The 17,375-nt window shown below is 38.4% G+C and overlaps 1 protein-coding gene across 2 annotated transcripts in view; it reads left to right on the top strand.

Moving 5' to 3' along the window:
• The window catches only part of LRRTM4 (leucine rich repeat transmembrane neuronal 4), a 401,374-nt gene extending 398,521 nt beyond the window's left edge, over positions 1 to 2,853 (top strand). Inside the window, exon 3 of one of the 2 annotated variants that reach the window (XM_087938885.1) lies at positions 1,447 to 2,853. In XM_087938885.1, the coding sequence (XP_087795011.1) occupies positions 1,447 to 1,668 (222 nt within the window). In that variant the 3' untranslated portion in view covers positions 1,669 to 2,853. The remainder of the gene's footprint in view (positions 1 to 1,446) is intronic. The other variant, XM_087938886.1, reaches the window with a different exon arrangement.
• The last annotated feature ends 14,522 nt before the right edge of the window (positions 2,854 to 17,375 follow it).

Here is a 17,375-nt window from a genome sequence, read left to right as displayed (position 1 = left end):
TTAGATTAAGTGTTTTGATTCAGAAGCTTTTATCTCCAATTTCTAGGAAAAAACAAAGCCAAGTATAATATGCCTATCTGATTAATGTCTGCTATACTGCTGATTTTGTTTCAGGGTGGTGTAAAGGGGTGGTGTTGGCTCAATTTCTGAACTAAGCACAATACCCATTGGTTTATACTATTAATTAGAGCAGGGACATCCACAGGAGACACCAAAAAATGTCAACATGTCAGTCACAACTATTCAATCAAAGCTGTGCCGCCTTCTTTAAAACAATGAAGCTTCAGTCAAATTGTTTTGGCTGCCATCTTGAATTTAACTCCTGTTGACACTCCTGATTTACTAATTCTTGCAGTCTGTAAATGTAATTTTGATGACAGGCATTATCATTTAGGGGATAAGGCAGCGGTGGGATTCAAATATTTTTACTACCGGTTCTGTGGGTGTGGCTTGGTGGGCGTGGCAGGGGAAGGATACTATAAAATCTCCAGTCAGAGGTTGGATTTGCCGGTTCTCCAAACTACTCAAAATTTCCACTACCAGTTCTCCAGAACTAGTCAGAACCTGCTGAATACCACCTCTGGGATAAGGGATAGTTTGGAACTTAACAGTTTACTTAATGATAATTCTCTATCCCTCTGAAAACGATTGGCTGCTTATGGCCATCTTAAACTGCTAAATAAAATTTAAAAATGGTGAACTAAATGCCAACTGCACAAGAAGCCTTATCATCTTTTTTTTTTTTAACTATCCAGGAGATAAATGGCTGGGGAGATTAAATGAATGGATTGCTAAATAGAAATCTGGCATATCTTGCAGCATTTAATCTCTAGACCAGGGATGTCAAACTTGTGGCATCACATCACATGGTGAATCACAACTTTTCCCCCATTTTTGATGGGCATGGCCAGCACATGATGCACCCAGCCCATGGGCTGCAAGCTTGACACCCCTGCTCTAGACTCATGAAAATATCTGCAATTATATAAGCTAGTTTCATGCCAAACTTTCATTTCATTTGACTCCTGTATTCCCAATATCTCTGAGAAACACATTATTTTCATTATTCTATTTGGTTTTTATTTTTAATCTTGTGTGGATTAAATAGTATTTGTCCATAGAACTGCTCTTCAGCAGGTTTTTATCTGTAGCAATGTAGTTGTAGTACCCATATGATTCTCCAGAGTAAAACGAATATTCAAATTCCAGGATGCAGGAGTAGATGAACAATCCATAAGCTATACATCTAATTCAACCAATGTTTGATTTTAACAGCTATAAAAACAATTGCTTAGTGAACTATCACCAAGGTAAATAAAGGACTTTCCTTTAATAATTCAAAGCACTCTTTGAAGCACTTGTCTTGTCATAACCTACGCTGTCTTTTAGATGCTAAGATTTAATATGTACTCTCTTCTAAAATTATGTTAATCTGTGTCTTCTCAGGTCCCTCATCATATGAAGACTTTGCCCTATTACGGCTATGACCAACCAGTGATTGGATACTGCCAGGCTCACAAGCCTCTCCATGTAAATAAGGGATATGATACTATCTCCCGAGACCAGGCTGAGACCACCAACTTGGAGCTGAGTCGAGATCACAGCTTCATTGCTACCATTGCACGCTCTGCTGCACCAGCTATTTACATTGAGAGAATACCAAACTGATGGATCACCTTCTGAATGAAAATGAAGAAGACTGTGTGGGAAGGCTCTTATTTTCCCCTCTGCAGGGAAAAATGGCCATTCGATTCAAGAGGTTGAAAAGCGCAATATGACATTTTGAAGCGTTCCGGTGGAAAAATGTTCTCAATCCAAAAACCACAGAAAGAGAACAAAATGGCAGATGTCTCACAGAACACTGTGGAAATTCAATCTGGTGACCTGGCAGTACAGATTGGTGAATTCCAAAATGTCCTTTGATTTTAAACTGTTGAACAAACTTCTCGGTGTAAATAAACAAATAAAAAGATTGCTGAGTTCTTATATGAAAAAAGAAGTTAGATTTCACTCTAGCAAGATAAAGGGATGGATTAAAAGTTGTGTTTGTATATTTGATTTTTCTACATTGCACCATTCTGATGGAAAAGAACCACAGGTGACACTTTGGGGTGCAGGGGGAATGGGGAGGGAGGGTCTGCCAAATACAGAATGAAGTATTATTTCTTTATAATTGTTTATTAGTCTTAGAGGTTTCCTTTAACATTACCCCTCTTTTCAAATTGGAACATACCAAATCAATTTTTTTCTCACTTCTTTATTTCCTAAGAATGCAAGATCTGTCTTATAAATTCCAATTCCAAATATGGTGTCAAAGGCATTTGCTGAACCAAACGGACACTGATGATTCTGTAAAAGAACCAAGATGCATAACTGACAAAACTTGGGGTGCATGTACATTTAAAACACATGCTGTACATTTTCAATGAGGGGGGTGACTTTTCCTTGATTTTTTTTCTTATCTTCATTGTGATTCATTGTTGACACTTCTGTTATGTTTGGGGCTCTTTAAAAGGGGGGGATGATTAATAATGCAATATGAGCTCACACTTGAACATGGAACTTCTAAATGTAAGAGAAAGGGAGGACTGTGGATATAGTGATATGCATTACATACCCTACCTGTTGAAAATTATTAAGATGGGCTGACAAAAAGGATGCTTTGGTGAAATTTGAAGGAAGATGTGATTTAAAAGGGAAAAGTAAAGAAATCATGGAAGGATGTGTAACATTTTTGATTTATTTTTAATTAATTATTCTGATCAGTTAGCTTTTGTGTAGTTTTTATCAATAAAAGAACAAAAGTGATGGAGGAAAATAAACATATTATTTTGTGGTTGAGATGCCACACTGAAACTAATGATTGAATGTTTTCTTTAGCTGTTTTATATAATAATACCTATAATTATTTAATTTGCAAGAAACATGAATATATATATATATATATATATATATATATATATATATATATATATATATATATATTTGTTTTCTGAGGTTCTCGGGGTATTTGTATGTGGATCTTTGGTTGTTCGGGTTTTCTCCCGCGTAAGATTCGAAGTATCTAGGCAACGTTTCGATGAAGTCTCATTCATCATCTTCAGGCTTCTGTCTCCGGCTCTGTGCTTCTCAGAGTGATGGAGATTGCAGCTGCTTCTTCCTTTTAACTGCTAGTGGGGTGGGACTTGATTGGGTGGGGGCTTGGCTGTGTTCTGATTGGGTGGGGGTGTGTTCTCATTGGTAGGGGTTTGGCTGTGTTCTGATTGGTTGGGGGTTGGCCGTGTTCTGATTGGTTGGAGGCGTGTTCTGTTCAGGTGGGGGCTTGGTTGTGCTCAGGTTAGTCTTAGTTGCTGGGGATTTGAGTTGGAGAGCTGTGATCTTGCTGTTTGGCTTCGAGTTCGTGGTCCTGCTGCATCTTCATAGTGGGTGTCGGTTTGCTTCATGTATGGCTCGGAGGGGTTTGAAGTGGGTAGTGATGCAGCTGCAGTGCAGCTTCTGGTCCATGGTCGTGTCTCATCTTCTGAGTGGGTGTGAGTCTGTTTTCTACATGGAAGTGTGGTGGTGGCATCTTGTTTGGCTCTCATGGGTGTGGGTCTGGTGTCCTTCTTCATGTTAGGTACTCGTCTGTTCATGAGGGCGGGTTTCCAAATGGCTGGAAGGCGGGAGGTGTCATCTCGTTTGTTCATGCTGTGTGGGCGTTTTTCTATCTCTATGGCTTCTCTGATTATTCTGCTGTTGAAGTGTTCGGTTTTGGCGATAGTTCTGGTATTTTTAAAATCAATTTCATGTCCTGTGGCTTTGAGGTGTTGGACCAGGGAAGAGGTCATTTCTTCTTTTTTGATTGAGTTCTTATGTTCTTCAATGCGTGCACTTATTCTTCTGTTAGTTTGTCCAATGTATGTGGTGGGGCAGGCAGTGCAGGGGATTTCGTATACTCCTTGGTTTTCTAATTCGATTTTGTCTTTGGGGTTTCTTAGGATGGTGGATATTTTTTCTGTTTGTGCAGAATGCTGTTTTAATGTTGTGTTTTTGGAGGATCTTGCTGATTTTTGTCTGTAGTGCCTTTTATATATGGGAGGAGGGCTTTGCCGTTTTCTTGTTCTCTGTCTTGGATTTTGGTTGGGGTTTCTTTTTGGATTAGGTGGGTAATCTTCTTTCTTTGGAATCCATTGGCTGTAAGTACGTTGGTGAGAGTGTGTAGTTCGGTTTTTTGGTGTTGTTCATCGGCTAAGCATTTTGTTCTGGAGATGAGTGTCTTGGCTATGGAATTGATCTGTGCTGGGTGGTGGTGTGAGAGTGCATGTAGATAGCGGTTTGTATGTGTTTTCTTCTGGTAGATGGTGTGTCCTAGGGAGCCATTGGATCTTTTGTATACCAAGACATCTAGGAAGGGAAGTTGATTGTTGACTTCTGTTTCCATGGTGAATTGTATTTTGGGGTGTAGGCTGTTGAGGTGTGTGAGGAAGTTGTTCAGTTTTTCTTTCCCGTGTGGCCAGATTATGAAGGTGTCATCTACGTATCTGAGCCAGAGTTTGGTTTTTTGGTCATATTTTTCTAGAGCTTGTGTTTCAAAGTGTTCCATGTAGAGGTTTGCGATGACAGGTGAGAGGGGTGATCCCATGGGTGCTACTTCTATTTGTTTGTATTTTTGTCCATTGTAGGTGAAGTATGTATTGGATAGGCAGTGGTTGGTCAGATCTAGGATGTGCTTGGGGGGGTTGTATTTGTTTTGGATGGCTGTCAAGGCTTCTTTTATTGGCACTTGGGTGAAGAGGGATATGACATCGAAGCTTACTAGTAGGTCGCTAGGTTGTAAGTTTTGTTTCTTTATGATCTTGATGAACTGGAATGAGTTTCTTACGTGTGAGTTGATGGATTCTGCATAGGGTTGTAGTTGTTTGGCGAGAAATTTGACCAGGTTTTGTAGAGGTGAGCCTATGGAGCTGACTATTGGTCTGAGTGGGGTTCCTTCTTTGTGTATCTTGGGGAGACCATAAAGCTTGGGGCATCTGGATGATTTCTCTCTGGGTATGATTCTTTGCTGGATTTCTTCACTGATGGGGAGGCTTTTATTTTGGATTTGGTAGTTTTTTCTAGGTAGGTGGTGGGGTCTGTCTTTAGGGGTTTGTATGTGGGGTCTTGGAGTAGGTTGGTTAACTTGGTTTGGTAGTCAGATGTGTTCATAACCACTGTCGTGTTGCCCTTGTCTGCTGGTAGGATTATTATGCTGGTGTCTTCTTTCAGGTTAAGTAATGCAGTTTGTTCTTCTTTGGATAAGTTGCTTTTGGGTGGTTTGCTAGTGCAGAGGATGTTGGTGATTTCGAGTCTGATTTTGTTAGCATCATCAGGGTTGGTTTTGGTCAGGCTGGTTTCAACTCCGCATATGATGGTTTCTGTGGGGATGTGTTTGGGAGCGACAGCAAAGTTGAATCCTTTTGAAAGGACCTTGGTTTCAGCTTCAGTGAGGATCTTGTCTGAGATGTTGTGCACTGTTTGTTTCATGTGTGGCTGTGGGGGGGGAGGAGTTGGTTTCTGGCGTTGTTGTAGTTTCCTGAGTTTGTTGGTGTGTGTGTCTGTCTTGAGGGTGGTCTGTGTTTCGGCTCTCCAGACAGCGAGTTGTTTGGATTTGTCCCAAAGTAGAGGGTGAATCTTGTTGCTGAGTCTGAGGTGGAGTGTGAGGAGATCTTTGTTGATTTGGTCTAGGAGAAACCTTTTTGTGTGAAGTTCATTTCTAATTAGGGCCAGTTCTGTTCTTTTTAGGATGCGTTTGGTGGCTGCTGTGTTGGTGTGGAATTTCAATTGGAAGCTTGTGGGAATTAAATTTTGATCTCGGCAGTTGCATAGGAATGCAAGGTCACATAAAATGGAGGCTCTTTGGACTTCAAGCTTTTCATAAGTCCTGGTCAGATGGTGGGTAACACTAACAGTTAAAAGGAAGAAGCAGCTGCAATCTCACATCACTCTGAGAAGCACAGAGCCGGAGACAGAAGCCTGAAGATGATGAATGAGACTTCATCGAAACGTTGCCTAGATACTTCGAATCTTATGCGGGAGAAAACCCGAACAACCAAAGATCACACACACACACACACACACATATATATATATATATATATATATATATATATATATATATATATATATATATATATATATATATTCAAAATGGTTTCAAAATATGAAACCATAAAAAGTCAGTAATCTAAAAATAAAAACAAGAAGATTCATATATGTCTCGTTTAGACAACAAAATTCTCAGTTGTCTCCATCCCAGACAGGAGAGCTTTCAAATAATATAATAGAATGTGGAGTGCTTGAATATTTGGTGAGAGGCAATTCCAGAAGCAAGAGACCATCTTTATGAAATCTTCATCACGGAGTCCCTAAAGTTGGCATTTTTTGATATTTGGAGCACTCAAGGAGCTCCTTTGACTAGACATCACTCAAGAAGCAGAGAAAAGAACCTGGTACATTACAGGCCAAAGCCACATAAGATGCAAAAGCTTCCTGGCAGTTCTGTAATATTACATGGAAGAATGAGGCACTCCTATTGATTTTCTATTATTCTATTATTCTGACACTGAGAACAATCAACCAATGGAACAGCTTGCCTTTGGAAGTTGTAGGAGCTTCATCACTTTGAGACTTTCAAGAAGAGATTGTACTGCCATTTCTCAGAAATGGTGTAGGGTCTCCTGCTTGGGCAGGGGGTTGGATGAGATGACCTACAAGGTCCCTCAAGCTGCTGGATGCTAAGTATACAAATCTTCTTCAAGGGCAATCCCATGAAGTATAAATTGCAGCAATCTAATTGAAAGGTGACAAGAGCATGATTGACCAAGAAGTTCCTCTTCCAAAAAATGGCTGCAACTAGTTCCAAGATCTTATCATTTGATGATCTTCTGTACTTGCTCTTCAAGTAGGAGCTCTAAGTGCAAGAGAATTAAAGATTTCAAGGCTGCTCAATCTTGGAAAGTACAAGCTCATCAAGGGTCAAAGATGGACTATCTCTGGAAAGGACTTATGAATCTGGGATTTAGTTCAAGCTTCCTTCTCCCTATTCAATCCTTCAGGATTTGAGTCAGGTCCTCCACTACATTTGGAAATACACTGAATATCACTAGCTTGTTGGCAGATGATTTGTCTTCGAATTTCCCATGTTAAACATCAAGGGCAAAAATACTGTAACACCCTGTTATGAAGCTCCCAAGAGCCCAACTCTCGCCTCCCACCATCACTGACTGAATCCAATTGCTAAAAAGGGTAAAATAATATTTCTCACTCCCAACATAAGAGACTAGCCCACATGGATTCCATGGTTCATGGTGCTGAAATTGCCAACAAATCAAACAAGTTCAGGTCCTACAGAGGCTTCAAGTTGGTCAATGAAGTTTTGATCTCACGTCCTGAATCCTGTTTGGAAAAGATCCAGAAAATCTGTTGCATTCAGGACTCCCTGTAACTGTAGTCCATCCATCTTCCCAACAATCATCCCTTTTTTTAAAAAAAAGGAAAAGTTGGAGATTAGATAAAAGCTGTATTAAACTTAAGTATATACTGACTCCACTGGAATGACTGATCACTGCCTAGATATATAGTCCACCATCTACCACCTTTTTATTTTTGTTTAAATTAAATATGCAATATGTATGTATGTGTGCACATTTGTGGGCTTGTGTATGTGTGTGTGTGCTGATGTTACTATTTATTACTATTACTATATACATTAAAAAACAACTACACGCAAAAAAATGAGTAACTTAGTTAAGTACCTTAGATATTCTCTTACACGGGAATGATTCACTTAGTCAGAATCAGTTTCTAAACTCCATAGTTAATCAGTTCATTTAATCCATAGAATTAAAATTGCCCTGGGTGGGTTTGGGTTAAGAATACATTTCATTTTACACTAGCCTGCTTTTACACAATCTCTTATACACCCACACAAATAAGAATTTCTATTCTCCAATTTTTAATGATTTTATCCAAGTTGCACCTTCAGAACATATACATGAACTCAGCATTTCCTCACCATTTTTTTCAAAATTATGAAATGCATTTTTATTATTTAAGAAGTAAACCAACCATACTGTGCACAAACATCTTTATAATAGCAGAAAGTCCTCACAAAGGGAAAAAAAACCAAGGCGTGCAAATATTGGATATTTTAGGAGGGACCCTATGTGTGTGTGTGTGTGTGTGTGTGTGTGTGTGTGTGTGTGTGTGTGTGTATTTAATTGCACATTGGCTATTGAAGTGGAATCAGGAAAAGGTGGCTTACAAAAGATTGGAATGCTAAACTAGCAGAAACTAATTTAAAATTGTACCTACAGTTGACCTAAAGAAGGAGTTCTATTCACAACTTAGAATGCTTTTCATTCTAGCAGGGCATTGAAGTGAAATAATTTCTGTCTATAGCACTTATGTTCTAAATGGATGTAATTATCTTTGGACCTATATTTCTAAGCAATCTCTACCTATATCTGTCTATGACAACTCTGAAATAAGTGGAAAGCTAGATACAGGACTAATTGCACTAGGTGAAGTATTGTTTTTTAAAATAAAGTTTACAACAGAGGATGGATGGCTATCTCAAAGAAGAACTCAACCAGAAAAGAATGTGCAGGAGGAAGATAAGAGAAAGTTTTGGCTGACCGGGTCGAACTGAAAAAGCAACAACAAAAGGTACCCTGGAATTTGAACTATAAAGAATAACATTGCTCCCAAAGAAGATTTTGAAGCGGAGAATGAGAGAGGGAAGGGAAAGGGTTTGGGGTTTTTTCTTTCCTTCCCCATATTAACAACTAAGAGATTTAATTAAGAAACTGACAAAAATCCACTTTGACATTAACAGACATTTAAGATGAAAATAAAATGTCAAAGGGATCATAAAGACTTCTGGATTTTCAAAAACTTTTAAAAGAAGGAAAGAAGAAAAAAGGGAAAGAAGACAAAAGAGTGGGATCTATAAAAATGGAGGAGATCATCTGGAAGTAAAAGGAATTAACAGTGAAATTTAAACAAGATTCCTAAAAGATACATTCCAACTGAAACTTTGTACAAAGATAATAGAACCCCAGGAAGAGAAAGTGGAAAAAAGAAGCAAGAAGAAACAGTTTGGATTATTTGGATTATCTGGTGATTTTTGGATTTTTGGTTATTGGATCTAAAGGACTAAAATCAATTGGGTGGTTGTTTAAAAGTTTTTAAAATGGTTTCATTCTTGGAAAAATTGAAAATGGAACTTAAAAAACAGAAAGAAGATGCACAAGAAGGAAGAGGGTTTTTTTGGCTTCGTATTTCAATTTTTAGAAATGGAGATCCTGAACTATGAGAAACAACAAGAAATGCCTGTAGAACAAGAAGGGCGGGACAAAGAAGAAGCCATCTTCAATGACCAAGCAATTCTATGTGGGGAATAAAAAGGAAAGGGGGGAATTTAAGATGTGAAAAAACAATCAAAAAAAGAGAATAGTTTGAAAAGTAATTTCAATATTAGGAAGAAACAGAAGAGACAATTACAGAAGAGAGAATTAGAATTAGAGAGACAAAGGGTCAAAAAGGGGAGGGAGAAGAAGAGGGGGAAGAGGGAAAGGAAAAGAAGTTATAAAGGACAGAAACAGAATATAAAGAAACAGAGAAAACTTACAAGGATTAAGGGTATAAGCCTATTTAGAAGACATAGAGATAATGGGTGAAAATTTGATTGAAAGAGGGATTCTGCAAGGGTACATAAGATAATATTGTTATATTAGAAATAGAAATAAACTTAGAAAATATGAAACAAATGTGATTAAAATGATAGATAAAACACTAATTGTAATGTAATGGAATGTTTGTTAATAAATAAATAAAATAAAGAGAATGAAAGAATGAAATTAGGAAAGGATGGGAACATTTTAATTATTATTAGTGAGTTATAAACATTTAAGTGAAGAGGAATATGAAAGAAATATGAAAAAAAATATGGAAATATCATAAGTGTTCCTAAGGAAGTATGATATCCCATTGAAAAGAAATGTTAAAGATGTTAAAGATTATAACCAACATTAATGATAGAGCTGAGTTGGAATAGAATAAGTATTTTATTTATTATTGTTATATATATACATTCTCTTTAAGAATTTAGGGTGTATTTTAAGAATGTACCAAGCAGAATTCAACTGGAAGTTATGTGTTATATTGAATGTTATAATTGTAAAGGCATAAATTGAAGATTAAATAAGAGTTGAATGGACAAAAATTAAGATACAAAGGTGTCATACACCAATCAGTAACTACAGGGGAAAATTTTGTTTAATGAGAAAAGAAAATATGAAATTGAAACAGGAGAGACAAAAGTATAAATATAATGATTAGAAAGATATTGAAACTTAGAAAAAGATATATATATATATATATATAATTGAATTTAGAAAGGAATGAGATAATTAAAAGCAAGGTTGAGAAAACTAAGGGAAGGGAAAAATTATTGAGAAAATGTTTAAATAGTAATAAGATATAGAATAGAACACAAAGATAAATATGAAATTGAGTTTGTGTCTGTATGGAGAAGTGATAACCTGGGACCATGCTATTCTAAAAAAAAAGATTTTTTATCTGTATTATGTTTTGTGAAAACCTAAATAAAATTTTTACAAAAAAAGAAAAAAAGAATCTGAACTACTAGCAGTCAAGGGAAATTAGTGGAAGTTAAGAGCAGAAAGTAATTCAAGGTGGTCTGGACTTACATATCTTGTGGGTGTGAAGGGATTCATGACTGATGACCTGTTTGACCCCTCCCTCAGGTTCAGCCTGTTCATCTACAGCACTTATACAAAAGTTTATACAAAGCATCCCTTCTAAATTCTACATAATCCTAATGAAGATGCTAAAAATCATCTTGTGTGCAGTTCTATTTCTGGTGATTTAATGGACATGTCTACTATCTATTGACAGCAATATGGAAATGGATTGCCATTGCCTTCTTCCAGACATGGTGTTTCTTTGTTTGACTCCCTCTCTAGAAATGTCTTTCCATGATGGTGCCAGTTAAGAACTTACAAGAGCCCTGGTGCCATAGTGGTTACAATGCAATATCACAGGCAAACTCTGCTCATAGCCTGAAGTTTGATCCCAATGTGGAATCAAGGTTGACACAGGACTTCCATCCTTCCAAGTAAAAGGAGAATCCTGATTGTTGAGGGCTATATGGAAATAATGCTTCAGAGAAAACTGCCCAGAGAATGTTGTAAAACACTATCAAATGGTATCTAAGTCTAATTGCTATTGCTGTTCTGTGCATGCATTTTTATTTTCCTTGAATGTTCTTCGATATTCTTGATCAGGAAAAAATGGAGGTCATCAGAATGGTGGATGCTATTCACAAACAAAATAAGCTGAAAGAAAGTATCCTTAAAAAATAAAACAGGCATTTAATTTAGTTCTATTACTGAAATTATGCTCATATGTCCTACCCCTATCCCTCCCTCCATAAAAAGTCAAGAGGGGAAACTACGGAAAGTCAATGAAAATAGAAAACTGAAAAGGACAGGAAAAAATAAATTAAGAAAGCAATGAGAATGAAACAACTCAAGGGGATATTAATGAAGCAGAATAACAAAGGCATCTACACATGCACACAGAAGTCTTCAGATAGTACGTGAGATGTTTACAGAATTCAGTTTGTCAAGGGATATATTAAAGTGTCCAGTTGAAAAAGTCTGTGACACATAGTATTCCAGATTTTTTTTTTCTTATTGTGTTTAAAACACAGTGAAAAGCACTTTATTTTCCAGCTTTCTGCTATGTAAGGAATTTGCAACCCCTTAATAGCTTCACATTCTGCAGGTAACAGTCCTCTAACCACCCTTCCAGTACAGCAGGTCATTATAAAGGTACAGAAGATAAGTATGTTCACCCTGTCTTGTAACTTTTATCTCCAAGCTTCTAAATATGAACACCTTAGTATATGTGAGTGCACAGAATATATGTATCACTCTATGTTGGGAAATAAAGAAACTATTCCTAACTGGAGTTAGGAAAAGATCTTGAGGATTCACTCATTTTTTTTTACAATGTCTCTTATTTGAATGAACTGGAAGTTGATCTGGATCGAGCTGGTGACCTACTGACAAGTCATTTTTCTTCTAACTTCTGATACATTTGCATGACATTGTATGAGTTGTTTAGTCATTTGGTCAATGGTACTTTTCTTCTTTGATAAGTTTTCTCCAGACCCAGCATTTGCAAATGCTGTGTGGACATCTAAACATTCAAGAGTTAATGAACCTTCAGCAGAACAAAAATGGTCCCATCCATGACTTCCGGTTTGCAAGGCTTCGGCAGCAGCAGCAAGTTCGCAATACTGCGCGATCCCTGCTGCGCTCGCTGCCGAGGTGCCCCTGATCTGTTTGGATTTGGGGGATATAGCTGCCCCGTAGAGGCAGCTGAAGACAGGGGGGACCCAGACAGGGGTTTGGGGGTGTCGCAGACCCCCTCCCCAGCCAGCAAAACCCCCTTTTCCCAAGGCAGAGGAGCGGCGGTCAGTAATGGCCACCACAAAGAAGCCTGCAGCTGGATAAGATTGTGCAGGAGGAAGAAAGTCGGAAGAGTCGTGAAGAAGTGAAAGTGTTTTTTGCTGACTGGGATAAAGTAAGAGAAAGTATCCTGGAACTTGAAATTTGCCAAAGATAAATTGTTTCCAGAGAGATTTACAAGCGGCGAATGGAATTTTAAAAGGAAAAGGTTTTTTTTCTTTTCGCTCTCCTTCCTAATGTGACAGCGGATGGAACCATAAGAGAAATCGGAAAACCTGCATTGGAGGTAATTAAATGCTGAAGGGATAAGGATTTCTGAACATTTTTTTTTAAAAAAAAACCTTTTTTACTGTGAGTGGGAAGGGAGAGGAAAAAAAATGGAGCAGAATTTGAAAATAAGGAGAAGATTGCCTAGAATTCTAAAGAGTTATTAAATATTAATAAGACTTCTAAAAGCTGTATTTTAAACGGAACTTTGTGACTAAACACTAACCCCAGAAAGAGAAACTGAAGAAAGTATTAAAAGAAACAGCTTATTTGGATTGTTTGGTGATCTTGGAATTTTTGAGAACTATTTTTGATTAAAAGCACTTGGGTGGTTGGTTGGAAAAACTTTTTCTTTCTATAATGGCATCACTTGTGGATGAATTGAAATCTGAATACCAAAAATACAATAAAGAACAAGAAGGGAAGGACTTTCTTGGCACTCTTTTTCAATTTTTAGAAATGGTGGTTTGTACTTATGAAAAGCTGACTGCGCAACAGGATGACTGGGATAAAGAAGAAGCCATTTTTGATGAACAAGTGACTTTATTTGGGGAAGGAAAGGAGAAAGAGGAAAAGGAAAAGGGGACTTTAAGACTTGGAAAAACGACCAAAAAAGAGAAGAATAAGGTGAAAAGTGGATATTATGTTAGAAAACAACAGAAAGGAGGAAAGCAGAAGAAGAAAAGGGAGGTGGAGAGACAAGGGGGTAAAGAGGGCAAGGAGAAGAATAAGCAAGGGAGAAAGGAAGGGATGAGAAGCCTCAATGGTGGGGAGAAAGATGCAAAGAAACAAAATTCTTTTAGAGATAATGGGTAAACTTTATTGAAAAAGGGATTCTGGAAAGGTACATAAGATTGTATTTTTATATTTGTATTTAGAAATAATCTTAGAAAATTAGAAACAATATGTAATTTAAAACGTGATAAAACATTTAGTGTAATTTAGTGAAGCTTTTGTGAAGAAAAAGAAAGCAATGAAATAAATGAGAGAATTGGAGTAGGAGAAGGGGGAACATTTTAACAAAATAATGATTTAAAATATGTGATGTGGGGGGGAAATAACTATGGAAAGCATAAGTGTTCCCATAAAGGCATGATATTTAATTGAAAAATAATGTGTAAAGTGGTTAAGATATAAATGAATATCAATATTAATGATTAGATTGTGTTACTCTAGTGAGATTCTTTGTGAAGAAAAAGAAGGCAATGAAATAAATGAGAGATTTGAAGTAGGAGAAGGGGGAACATCTTAATGAAATAATGATTTAAAAAATGTGAGGTGGGAGGGAAATAACTATGGAAAACAGAAGTGTTCCCATAAAAGTATGATATTCAACTGAAAAGCAACGTGTAAAGTGTTTAAGATATAAATTAATACTAATATTAATAATTAGATTTGTATTGGCTTTGATAATAAAAAATACTGTATAATTTTAGAATGTACCAAACAGAATCCCAATGTAAGCTATGTATTTTATACTAAGTATTATAAATGTAGGGAAAAGAGATAAAGGCATCATACTCCAATTAGTGCACAGGAGAAGTTTTGTTTAAAGAAGAAAGATAAATGGATAGCTGGAAACAGAACAGACAAAGAATAATAAATATTATTATTTGAATTGAGATGAGACAAATAAAATAAAACTAAGAAAGCTTAAAAGAGATGAGAAGCTATACAGAAAATTGAAAATGGTAATAAGATATGGAATGGTATACAAAATGAATATGAATTTGAATTTGTGTCTGTACGAAGAGTTGTAACCCAGGACTAAGCAACTTTCAGAAAAGATGTTTTTTATGTTTCTATGTTTTGTGTTTTTGTGTGTTTATGTTTGATTGAGTTAATAAAACCTTGGAGGAATGTTAGAAGAGGATAATTGAGAATAAAAGATAGAAGAGAATAAAACAAGTGGGAGGAAAATATAAGTATAATGAATAAAAACATAAAATAGATAAATATAGAAAAGAAATATAATTGAATAAAAGGGAGAAATAATGAGAATTTTGATAGGATATGTATGTGTGTATAAAGAAATGTGTCAATGATGTATAAAACGTTTTATTTGCTTTGTTAAAATTTACAAATAACTTTCAGAAAAGAGGTTTTATGTTCTTATGTTTTATGTTTTGCTTGTCTTTAAAAACTAATAAAATTTGTTTTTTAAAAAAATGGTCCCATCCATTTTAGAATCATTAGCCATTTTTCCACAGCCATTAGTCAGGGTTTTTCCCCCCAACAGTCAAAATCCATGTTGTCATTTTAGATGCAAATAATTACTTCCATTTTCAAGCTTTTTCTTCACACCAGCCTCCTTATTCCTTGAAGGCTTTCCTCTTTGCCAGCTTCATATTGGAGCATCTAAAAGACTACCTCTACCCAACTGCACCTACTGTCCCTCAGTGGTGGGATTCAAAAAAAATTTTACTACTGGTTTTGTGGGCATGGCTTGGTGGGGGTGACAGGAGAAGGATACTGCAAAATCCCCATTCCCTTCTGTTATGTCCCTGGAACTTGCCAAAGTCCCCACCGAGGTCCATTCATGCTGCGGGGGTGTTTGCTGTCCCTCATTGGCTGGCCTCCCTCAACAGCTGGCTATAAAAGCCAGCTGCAGGGTCCGGCCAGTCGCTGATCGCTGGGAGCCTGCTCCAGGCAGAGCTAACACGTTCAGTCCTTTATTGCTACAATAAAGTCTTGTTGCATCCATGCCCTGGTCTAGCCTCTCATTGCTCAACTACAACACTGGCGACGAGGATGGGATGGCTACCAGAGGCAATTCGCAACAGCTGAAATCACTAAAACCGCTGAGCCGCAGCCGCGCCGCAGGAGAGCTCGGTCAGCAAAAGCGAAAGTAATAAGCGTCTGTAGCCGCTTGTTAGCAAGCTACAGAGGAAAGTGAAGTGCTGCGAGCCGCGGCCGCTCAATACAAAAGAGCGCGAAATTCAAACGGCTGTCGTTTGAATTTCAAGCCGGAATACAGCGCGGTGCTGTTATTCCGAGTCACTGACACTTACGCAGGCGCGAAATCCAAAGCGCTATCAGAGGCGGTAAGCCAGCACCGCCTACGCTCTCCAGGAGCGCGAAAATCAAAACGCTGCCAACTGCCGTTGCAGCTTAGCAGCCCAGAGAGAGAGCAGAGAGGTTCTGTGGAGCCTCTCCAGAGCTGTAGTCACTAGCCTGACAAGAATTCAAGTGCCATTTGTTGTCCCAGAGAGATTTCTCAACAGCATAACGTGCAGGAGTCCTCATCATGAACTCCAACCCAGCCTTCCCACCGTTCAAGCCAGAAGAAGAAAAATGGGAGTCATACAAGAATCGTTTTAACCACTATATCAACGCTATCGGTCTGGCTGATGCTGGGGAGCACAGAAAAAGGTCATTCTTCCTCAGTTATTGCGGAGCCATCGTTTTTGATACAGCCACAGCACTCGTCGCTCCACGTGAGTTAAAGAATGTTCCCTGGGCAGAATTGCTGGAGATTCTCACCAATCATTACTCCCCCAGACCATCACAAATCGCGAGGCGTTTCACCTTCCGGATGAGGAAGCAAGCGGAAAAAGAAACCATCAACCAATATAGGCCGCCTTGAGGACTGCAGCCCTCCACTGCGGGTTCGGAAACTATCTTGATGACATGCTCCTCAACCAGCTTGTCTGCGGAGTCAAGGACCTTCACCTCCAAAGGCGACTACTCGCCAAGAAGGACCTCAATTTATCCCAGGTCGTCGAGGAAGCCTTGGCAGCAGAGCTGGCAACCCAGTCAGCCACTGAAATTCAAGGTCCCATTCCCAAACAAAGCTGCGCCACAGTTCATTCAGAAGAGGTAGTCAACGAAGACGACCCTAGCGACCAAACAGCCATCCACCGCCTCACCCACACCAAACAACCACAAGCTGGAGTCAGGCAAGAAACCAACAGCGCACCCAAACACATCATCCTGTGCCTATCTTGTGGCGGACCTCACTCGAGAGCTACATGCAAATTCAAGGGTGCCATCTGTAACCATTGTCACAAAAAAGGCCACATCGCCAGAGTCTGCCAGGCCGCGCACAACTCAGCACAAAAGGTTCCTTCCTTTTCCCATTCTGGGCCTCAAAGGCAAGTACTTAATTGTCACACTTGCTACCATGCTAACCACACCTGTCACTCTATTAGTAAAATAACACTTTCCATTTTATTAGAAGGTAAACCTTGTCGTGTGGAGGTTGACACGGGGTCAGCGCTCTCAATCATCTCTTGGAGCACCCTCAAGAAAATCCAGCCCAGACTATCCAGAAACCAGCTCCAGAAGTGCCAGATCTCCTTGAGGGATTATCAGGGAAAAGACATTCCAGTGCTCGGCAAAGGCAAGTTCCTTGTTAATTTTAAAGCTTTTAAAGGCCACCTGCCTCTAGTGGTAGTTTCCGGCAAGACTCACCAGTCTTCTGGGGCTTGATTGGTTCCCCTACCTCGGCCTAGGGTTAACAGGAGTCCATGCTGTCTCAGCTTCTGACACTGACTCCTTATTCACTAACTACTCAGACGTATTCAACAATGAGTTAGGGTGTTATAATGGTACCCCCATCTCATTTGCAGTTGACCCCCAAGCAGTTCC

The sequence above is a fragment of the Pseudonaja textilis genome, chromosome 9 (assembly GCF_049901715.1).
Source record: "Pseudonaja textilis isolate UNSWEBS1 chromosome 9, rPseTex1.2, whole genome shotgun sequence".
Classification (NCBI taxonomy): Eukaryota; Metazoa; Chordata; class Lepidosauria; order Squamata; family Elapidae; genus Pseudonaja; species Pseudonaja textilis.
The sequence above is the reverse complement of the archived record's forward strand: the minus strand, read 5'-3'. Positions and strand labels throughout refer to the sequence as shown.